The following is a 10000-nucleotide window of genomic DNA, read 5'->3' on the forward strand; positions in this document are numbered from 1 at the left end:
TATAGCTCCTCGAACCACGTTTTCTAAACGAACTAGAGCCAATCCGAATTGATCTTGTAAGAGATCTGCTACAGAACGAATACGTTTATTTTTCAAATGATTCATATCATCAAGTGTACCCATTCCAAATTTCATTCCAATCAAATGATCCGCAGCTGCCAATATATCTCGCGGTAACAAAAACGTATTGTTTTGGGGTATATTGAGGTTCAGCCGCCGGTTCATATTTCGTCGACCAATCCTTCCTAATTCGCATTTTTGTTGAAAGAATTTTTTTGTAAGTCTTTACATAAGGATTCCGAAAATACCGGGTCCCCACCCACACAAGCAAATTGTTGATAAAACTCCAAAATGGCATTTTCTTTTGACCCAATTTTTGTTTTCTCCTTATCATTCAGGAAAGACAAGAAAATTTCTGGGTAACAAACATTATCCAAAATTTCTCTTAGATTCGAACCCATAGCTGATGATAGAACTAAAATAGATATTTTCTGTTTCCTACTCACCCGAGCCCATATCCTTGCTTTTCTATCAATCTCTAATTCTGATCTTCCTCCCCAATCTGATACTATGGTGCCGGTATAAACTGAAATTTCGTTATGGTCCAATTCGGATCGGTAATAAATACTAGGGCTTTGCAATATTTGATTGATCACAATTCTGTATATTCCATTTACTATAAAAGTTCCCAGGGAATTCATTAAAGGAATATTTCCAATCAAAATTGTTTGTTCTTGCATCTCCCTACTGGTTTTCCAAATTAATCCATGGACACATATAATTCAGAAGAATATGTAAGTGATTCGTATACAGCATCCTTTTCTTTTATCAAGGGTTCGACCAATTGATATGTTTCCACAAATAATTGAAATTCAATTTCTTGGTTTGTGTCTTCAATTTTTTGAAACTTATACAGTTTTTTCCGTTAAGCCCTGATCAATGAACCTCCAAAATCCTTTAAATTGTATCTGATTAAACCCAGGGATTAGAGACATTCCCTCATTTCCATCCCGTAGCATTTGCACTCAATTCCTCATTTATTGAAAAATCCCATTTTTGGCTCATTCTTCATTGAATCATATAGATCAATCTAGCTCTGATGGAATTTATATTCTGTTTACTAAATCACATAAAATTTGACACAAAAACTCCATAGATTCATATATGAGCATATATGGAATGTATGAAATACGTATGAAGAGGGGAATAAAGAAAAGTTTCTACTCAAATTTTAAAATGCAACAGATACAAAAGAAAATAAATTGATAAAACATTCATATAAAAAGAATTCTGCTACTTAATTAGATATTTGATTTATAAAATTTAGTTTAGTATAGAATATCCGTTCAGTTTCGACCATTATTATGATATTATATATTCCAATCCGATTGGATATCAAAAACAAAACAGATACAGGATTCGATCTCTTCACCAAGATAAAGATAGAATGATCAGAAACAATAAAGTATTTAACCAACTTTTTTTGTCCTTTTTATTGTATTGTTACAAAAAGGAGTTTTGGAGAAAAGAGATATTTTTACCTATTTAATTTTCAATTTAATACCATTTTTAGAATTCCTAAAATAGGATTGTATTGTAAAGAGGGGTATGTTTATTATATTAAATAGTCAATTTAAACACGTACAGATATCCATATATCATAATATCATATATAAGATACTTGATTGTTTGTATAATTTTTGTTATGGTTCCGGGGTTTACATATACTCATAGTTGTTGTTATAATTGAAATTGAGAAAAAGGAAAATGGAAATAAAGATTTTTCGGTTTTCTTTTTGAAAAGACGTAATACTGATTAGTTATCATTTGGATTTTCTTATGTCATTAGGTAAAAAAAATTTGAAATCAAAATCGAAGAATCGTTCATGAACTCGCAGTCAAGTCAATAGTTAATGGTTCCAATTTCTCATGTTTATCATGAATTTTCACTTTTTTGACTGAAAGTTCATATTTTTTGAGTGGACGCAATTCTCTAAAAAAAAAGAAAAAAAAAGAAAAAAAAAAAGTAGTGGAAGGGCTAGCAAAGAAAAGGGATTCAAAATGCAAGTACAATAAATAAAAAAAGAAGTTCAGTAATCAATCCCCAAAAAGGACTGGTTTCGTCTATTCTATTTTGTATCGTTTTGGCGGCATGGCCGAGTGGTAAGGCGGAGGACTGCAAATCCTTGTTCCCCAGTTCAAATCCGGGTGTCGCCTGATATTCTAATTAAAAAAAGACTCGAAATCCCTTATCGACTGTTATAATCTACAACTCACCGTATTTTTTGGAAGGGAAGTAGACGAAGAGGTCTCTTGATATGTACTTGATTCTAAGTCTCTGGGGGTTCTCAAAAGTGAAAGTTCTGTAAATTCTTATTCAAGGAAAGATTTCGTTTTAGTAAGTAGTGGAAGGGCTATTGCGACCTCGCCGTTCCTATTGGAGTAGTTACTGACTGGGCCTTGAATTCAGCGGGAGGTAATATCTAACTAATTAGTAGTTAGTAATAGCGCAATATAGTTTGTATACAAACTAAAAAAAGTCTCTGAGTACTCCGGTATTGGATTTATTGGATTGGTTCATTCAATTAATAGTCCGAAAAATTTTTGACTCTGTACCATGGATTTCACTATTATTAGTAAACAATAATGGAATAATTCCTTCATATTCATAGAAATAGGGGACATGATTCACATGGATATTGTAAGTCTCGCTTGGGCTGCTTTAATGGTAGTTTTTACATTTTCTCTTTCACTTGTAGTATGGGGAAGAAGTGGACTCTAGAAATACGACTTAATTTGAGTTGAGCAAAAAAACTGTATTGTATCGTTTGTTTTATAAATCGCTCCACAAAGTGTTTTTAAAGATAATAATGTCAATAAAAGAGCTATTTCAAAATTCCCATCTTTCTATTTCGAACGGAGATAGAGATGATAGGAAATTTATTTCAAACGAATTTCTATTTGAAATAATCCGAAATCGAAGAATTCGAGTTGTAAAATAAACGTAAGAGTTGCCTTTCGATTATTTCGGATTGATCAGAATCAATAAAAAGGGATCAAATAGATGTAGCAAAAAAAAGAATTGGGGTCGCTATGTACATAACATATATGAAGATACATATTGTGGATTGATCGATATTCAATTAAGTCTGTATCTTTATTTAAGCTTATAGTACAACTTCCTACCCGAAAAAAAAACACTAATAGATTAGATAGTATGGTAGAAAGATTCATATGAATCTTTCTACCATACTATCTAATCTCATCGAATATTGCGGATTCTAGCCTGCTCATTTCAATTAAGAAACGAAATTTGAATCCTTTTTTTTCTTTCCATTTTTCAATCATTGATAAAGAACTACGAAGTCAAGTTTCATTCAAATTAATTATTTTGGCTGACCGTTTTTACATAGATAATAAGTAAAAAAGCAGTAGGAACTAGAATGAATAGTGCAGTAGCAATAAATGCGAGAATATTTACTTCCATAATCTCATTGTTTTTTTACTTCGCATTAACTCGGGATTTAATCCCATAGAGATGATAAAACTTTTACCTGTAAATTTGAATTCAATGGGATGAATTACATCTTGATGATATTGAATCAAATTAATATCATGAATAACAATATCTGAACTATCATATCAATTCGCTGTCGCGAATTGAATAGTATAACATAGGAAGCTCTTTTATCCATACTGAATCCAAAAAAAGAAAAATGGAATTTGTCAGCTAATCAAGAATTCCCTTATTGATCATTCTTTTTTATTCTTTTTTCCATAACCCGCCATCTTCCTTCTACTATCAATCATCTAGTTCAATCATCTAGTTTCGCTTTCCCACTTCCATTGGTTACAAAACCTCCCAAACAATAAATAAAAAACTAGAAGGAAAATGGAAAAAGTGGTTAAGGTGGTTAAGTTCGAAAATCCCTTTTCATTTTCTTTTTCTTCCAAGAAAAGTGTGAAAACGAGTAGTCCTGGTACAAAAAAAGGAATATTCCATCAAATTCATTATTTTTTTGATAGAACTTTTACTTGAAACTTTACTAAAATCACAAACAAAATTCTTATTTCTTATTTTTATTTATTAAAATAAGAAATAAATTAAGAAGGAAAGAAAAAGGGAGTCTTCATTCTTTATTACAAAGGGTCTAACAACGCATATATGAAAAATTCAACGTGAAAGTGTGTATTGTACAAGAAACAAATTCCAGCATGTACTCCCGAGAAGCATATGGAATTCTATAGAAGAATTCCTATTGAAAGTCAAATTCTATTGTCGTCCTTTTCCCAAAAAGTGGAAAGATGAATTGATATATTTATTGATTATTGAATCCGTCGGGACTGACGGGGCTCGAACCCGCAACTTCCGCCTTGACAGGGCGGTGCTCTAACCAATTGAACTACAATCCCCGGGAACTCAAGTAGACAGTATCCATTTTTTTTATGATTTGACTCAAGACTTTTAACGACACGAATTACTAGTAAATTTTACTTATTTCAAATGAGAAGAAATCTTTCAATAAAGAATTTTTCTTTATTGAAAGATTTCTTATTAAAGATCCTAATATGAATCTAGATCATTATTAGGATCAAAATTGCCATTTCCTGGAATAAAAAAATAAAGCAAACAAAAAAAAATAGGGTATATAGCAGAAAATTGGATTCTTTTATTACGCGTATCAGCCGTTTTAGGAAGACAAATATCTTCATCTCATAATGGATGAGCGAATTATTGGGCCGAGCTGGATTTGAACCAGCGTAGACATATTGCCAACGAATTTACAGTCCGTCCCCATTAACCGCTCGGGCATCGACCCAGGAAGAAGCAATTCAATTTTAGTCTTATTGATAATCTATGATCAACTTCCTTTTGTAGTACCCTACCCCCAGGGGAAGTCGAATCCCCGTTGTCTCCTTGAAAGAGAGATGTCCTGAACCGCTAGACGATGGGGGCATACGTGCCCAACTGCCATCATACTATGTTCATAGTATGAACAGTTTTTTGAAATTGTCAATATAATCGAATAAAATAATTAGATTCAAAAAATCTTTCCATCTTACATGATTCCGTAGAATTTTTTTGTCATTTCAATTTAATTTAATTTCTGAATCATTCATTCTAATCATTTGGTATAAAATAGAATATCAAATTATTAAATATATATAATAAACTGAATCTAATATTAATTATAGAACTCGAGATTAAATGAAACAAACTCCATTACCCCATTTCGAAACAAGTCCCTAGCTGCTATCCGTCTACTTATGTATAGTATACAATAACTTAGTGTATGTAATATATGTACATAGTGAATCAGCTAAGAATTGGCTAAAAGGGCCCTTTTAACTCAGTGGTAGAGTAACGCCATGGTAAGGCGTAAGTCATCGGTTCAAATCCGATAAGGGGCTTTTGAGATTTTTCATAAAATTCCATTCTATTTGAACGGGAAATAGAGATGTTGTTTGTTGAGATTTTGAAAGTACAAAGTAAGCAACTTTATAAGTATAATAAGTTATACTTATAGTAGTTATAAAGTTGGACTAATATTCATTATATTATAATGATAAGATAAGTCGTTTCTCGAATCAGCAACTATAACTATATCCTAGTAATGGAAAGATTCGAAATCAACAAATGAAAAAGTAAGTGGACCTGACCTATTGAATCGTGACTATACCCGCTATTCTGATATTCAAATTTGATAGAGATTAAATTGGAACAGTTGACCTTTTATTTTGATTTCTTTAAACTTTGTATGAATTTGTCGATATTTCCGATTAAATCTTTGTGTTCCTAGCTATTCCATAGGAATAGGTTGGCGTGTCTCTTTCTCCTAGAGAGGAGAAAACCTTTATTTCAAATCACAATATAAAAAATCCATTTTACATATCTTTCTTTTCTTTGATTCCAAAACGAAAACGAAATGAATTTGGATCTTATCTATCGAATAATATTTCAATAGAGTGTGTCTTCATGTACCAACTATTTCTATATCCATTCATCCCATATTTTTGTTCCGATAATGGGATGGAGGATGCATGCTTGAAAAAAACTTTCATTTCAAGTTTCCTATTATTTTATTGTTTATTGAATATCCTATGGAATTTCTAAATTAAGTAAAAAAGAAAATAGGAAATTATCTCTTTTTATGATAGATAAAAAATAAATAGAAAAATATTCGAAGTATCTTTCTTTCCGCGACCCGTCAAAATGAAAAGATATATTCTGACATTTTCGATTGAACTGAAGTAAAAAGAACTAACTATAAACAGACAAAAAATAAACATATACATATAACGAAGAATCTCTAAAAATATTTCTTTCTTTTGCTCCATTTTACGAAAAAGATGCACCAATAAGCTTAATTTAATTCGTTGATAGAAAGAAAAAGTCGGTTTGAAGATCAATCGGTAACGAGAGAGGAGATCGGTTGTTCCTTGAAGAGCTCTTTCAAAAGATTAATAGTTGAGTCGACTAAGTTCAAATTAATAAATAATTGCATTTAGGAATTTACTTTAACCTAAGTTAATTTATGTTATGAACCACTAAAGGATTTTTTTTTCGAAACCCTATACTATAGCTAAGGGTCGGTGTATGAAAAATCAAATCATCCATAAATGAAATGATAGAATTGTCGGACTCCAAAAATGCTATGGGGTGCTCGAAAATGGTTGAAGTAGTTGAATAGGAGGATCACTATGACTATAGCAGTTGGTAAATTTACCAAAGACGAAACTGATTTATTTGATGTTATGGATGACTGGTTACGGAGGGACCGTTTCGTTTTTGTAGGTTGGTCGGGTCTATTGCTCTTTCCTTGTGCTTATTTTGCCTTAGGAGGTTGGTTTACGGGTACAACCTTTGTAACTTCATGGTATACCCATGGATTGGCCAGTTCTTATTTGGAAGGCTGCAATTTCTTAACCGCAGCAGTTTCTACTCCTGCTAATAGTTTAGCACACTCTTTATTATTACTCTGGGGTCCTGAAGCACAAGGCGATTTTACTCGTTGGTGTCAATTAGGCGGCCTGTGGACTTTTGTTGCTCTTCATGGTGCTTTCGGACTAATAGGTTTTATGTTACGTCAATTCGAACTTGCTCGATCTGTTCAATTGCGCCCTTATAATGCAATCGCATTCTCTGGTCCAATTGCTGTTTTTGTTTCTGTATTCCTAATTTATCCACTAGGTCAGTCTGGTTGGTTCTTTGCGCCTAGTTTTGGTGTAGCAGCTATATTTCGATTCATTCTCTTTTTTCAAGGGTTCATAATTGGATGCTGAACCCATTTCATATGATGGGAGTTGCCGGTGTATTGGGCGCCGCTCTGCTATGCGCTATTCATGGTGCTACGGTAGAAAATACTTTATTTGAAGATGGTGATGGGGCAAATACATTCCGGGCTTTTAACCCAACTCAAGCTGAAGAAACTTATTCAATGGTCACCGCTAACCGCTTTTGGTCCCAAATCTTTGGGGTTGCTTTTTCCAATAAACGTTGGTTACATTTCTTTATGTTATTTGTACCAGTAACCGGTTTATGGATGAGTGCTCTTGGGGTAGTCGGTCTGGCTTTGAACCTACGTGCCTATGACTTCGTTTCCCAGGAAATCCGTGCAGCTGAAGATCCTGAATTTGAAACTTTCTACACCAAAAATATTCTCTTAAACGAAGGTATTCTGCTTGTCAAGATCAGCCTCATGAAAACCTTATATTCCCTGAGGAGGTTCTACCCCGTGGAAACGCTCTTTAATGGAACTTTAACTTTAGCCGGCCGTGACCAAGAAACCACCGGTTTCGCTTGGTGGGCCGGGAATGCTCGACTTATCAATTTATCCGGTAAACTACTTGGAGCTCATGTAGCCCATGCTGGATTAATCGTATTCTGGGCTGGAGCAATGAACCTATTTGAAGTGGCTCATTTCGTACCAGAGAAGCCGATGTATGAACAAGGATTAATTTTACTTCCCCACCTAGCTAGTCTAGGTTGGGGGGTAGGCCCCGGTGGGGAAGTTATAGATACTTTTCCATACTTTGTATCTGGAGTACTTCACTTAATTTCATCGGCCGTATTGGGCTTTGGTGGTATTTATCATGCACTTCTGGGCCCTGAGACTCTTGAAGAATCTTTTCCATTCTTCGGTTATGTGTGGAAAGATAGAAATAAAATGACCACAATTTTGGGCATTCACTTAATCTTGTTAGGTATAGGCGCTTTTCTTCTAGTATTTAAGGCTCTTTATTTTGGGGGCATATATGATACCTGGGCTCCAGGAGGCGGAGATGTAAGAAAAATTACCAACGTTACCCTTAGTCCAAGTATTATATTTGGTTATTTACTAAAATCACCTTTTGGAGGAGAAGGGTGGATTGTTAGTGTGGACGATTTGGAAGATATAATCGGAGGGCATGTATGTATAGGTTCCATTTGTATACTTGGTGGAATCTGGCATATCTTAACTAAACATGTTGCATGGGCTCGCCGCGCACTTGTCTGGTCAGGATAGGCTTATTTGTCTTATAGTTTGGCTGCCTTATCTGTCTTTGGTTTCATTGCTTGTTGCTTTGTCTGGTACAATAATACTGCTTATCCTAGTGAGTTTTACGGGCCACTGGACCAGAAGCTTCTCAAGCTCAAGATACTTTTTTAGTTAGAGACCAACGTCTTGGGGCTAACGTGGGATCCGCTCAAGGACCTACCGGTTTAGGTAAGTACCTAATGCGTTCTCCGACTGGAGAAGTGATTTTTGGGGGAGAACTATGCGTTTTTGGGATTTGCACGCTCCCTGGTTAGAACCCCTAAGGGGTCCAAATGGTTTTGTTGACCCTTGAGTTTTGAAGATGACCTAACCACAAACGACATAGTATATTTTATTTATGTTATTACAAGGTAATTCATGCTCGAGCTAAGAGAATACTTGATTGAAGATTAAAGCGGATAATTAATCAAGATCGAAGTAAAGATGTTCGAGAGATGAAGAATCAAGCATGGAATGAAGATTAGAATACATTAGGGTATTTATTAATCTTCTTGTTAAGGTTGAGTAAAAGCTTTATTAAGTTCGTGGTGAATTCTCAAAGAAACTTGGTTCTGTTCCCATGAAAGGAACAGACCTGGCACTATAGGAACAAGGCTAAGGAACACGACTTAAAGATTAGGGAACAAGACTTAAAACTAATTTAGGAACTTTTAAGTGACTCCAATATTGTGCGCCTAAGTGAAATAAGTGCCCAGTATAGTTGTTAGAGTTTTTAGGAATATTTTGACTAAGATCCATTATTTTAGGAAGTTAGTTTAAGTTTGTTAGGAAAAGATTTTAAAAAGATTTTCTGATTTTAAATTAACGGATTTTCAAATATTATCTTTTTAAAATATATATTTTATCTTTTATATTTTATTTAAAAGATTTAGTTTTCGAAAATTTAATATTTCCGGTTTTTAAAATGTTTCGGATTTTTAAATTATAAAAACTGTTTTCTGGTTTTGTAAAAGATTTTGAAAAAGATATTTTTCCTAAAAACTAGCTAAAGTATTTCATTTATTTATTTCCTAAAATCTAGATTGCACGCCTAAAGTTTACTGCTACACGTTTTATGTAGTTAGTGGATTTAGTGGCTTAAGTTAATTATCCGCCAAGTATTTAATTAAATTAAATAAGTTTAATTATTCTCCAAGTTTTGCAAAAACCACGTAATGTGTTACTGCTTCTATGAATTGAACTAGTGGATTAGTGGATGCTTTACATGACATGGAATAATTAATTTAATTTAATTATTAAATTAAACATCATGGAGAACATGTGTTAATGGTCTAAGTTAGTGGAGAACATGTCTTGTCTTAATTGTCTATAAATAGGCGCCTAATTCATTTGAGCAAAATTGTGTCTGACTTAGTTAATTTGTCCTAAGTTGTCTAAAGTGTCAGTGCCTTTTCCTTAAGAGAATTCATACTTACATTAATCGAGTTTATTACTCTTCCATTATTTTATAAAGTGTATTT

The 10000-nt window shown here is 33.5% G+C and overlaps 1 protein-coding gene, 3 non-coding genes and 2 pseudogenes across 4 annotated transcripts; 3 read left to right on the plus strand and 3 right to left on the minus strand.

Annotated features, from left to right (window-relative positions):
- LOC130591593 (DNA-directed RNA polymerase subunit beta-like) overlaps nt 1-1037 on the minus strand; it is a 6131-nt pseudogene extending 5094 nt beyond the window's left edge.
- A 1109-nt stretch (nt 1038-2146) lies between these two features.
- On the plus strand, nt 2147-2217 carry TRNAC-GCA (transfer RNA cysteine (anticodon GCA)). The gene has a single exon. It is a non-coding gene; the product is annotated as a tRNA-Cys (tRNA).
- A 1038-nt stretch (nt 2218-3255) lies between these two features.
- Nucleotides 3256-5174, minus strand: LOC130591594 (uncharacterized). The gene has a single exon (XM_057395091.1). The coding sequence runs from the start codon at nt 4977-4979 to the stop codon at nt 4884-4886; it is 96 nt and encodes a 31-aa protein (XP_057251074.1). The 5' UTR covers nt 4980-5174; the 3' UTR covers nt 3256-4883.
- On the minus strand, nt 4340-4413 carry TRNAD-GUC (transfer RNA aspartic acid (anticodon GUC)). Its single transcript has one exon. It is a non-coding gene; the product is annotated as a tRNA-Asp (tRNA).
- Nucleotides 5175-5340: 166 nt separating the features above from the next.
- TRNAT-GGU (transfer RNA threonine (anticodon GGU)) lies at nt 5341-5412 on the plus strand. The gene has a single exon. It is a non-coding gene; the product is annotated as a tRNA-Thr (tRNA).
- A 403-nt stretch (nt 5413-5815) lies between these two features.
- LOC125494312 (photosystem II CP43 reaction center protein-like) overlaps nt 5816-10000 on the plus strand; it is a 4969-nt pseudogene continuing 784 nt past the window's right edge.

This window comes from Beta vulgaris, chromosome 5, assembly GCF_026745355.1.
Source record: "Beta vulgaris subsp. vulgaris cultivar EL10 chromosome 5, EL10.2, whole genome shotgun sequence".
NCBI classification, from domain to species: domain Eukaryota; kingdom Viridiplantae; phylum Streptophyta; class Magnoliopsida; order Caryophyllales; family Amaranthaceae; genus Beta; species Beta vulgaris.

Excerpts from the sequence above, each read along its gene's own strand:
- LOC130591594 (XM_057395091.1), bottom strand. The coding sequence starts at position 4,979 with ATGATGGCAGTTGGGCACGTATGCCCCCATCGTCTAGCGGTTCAGGAC.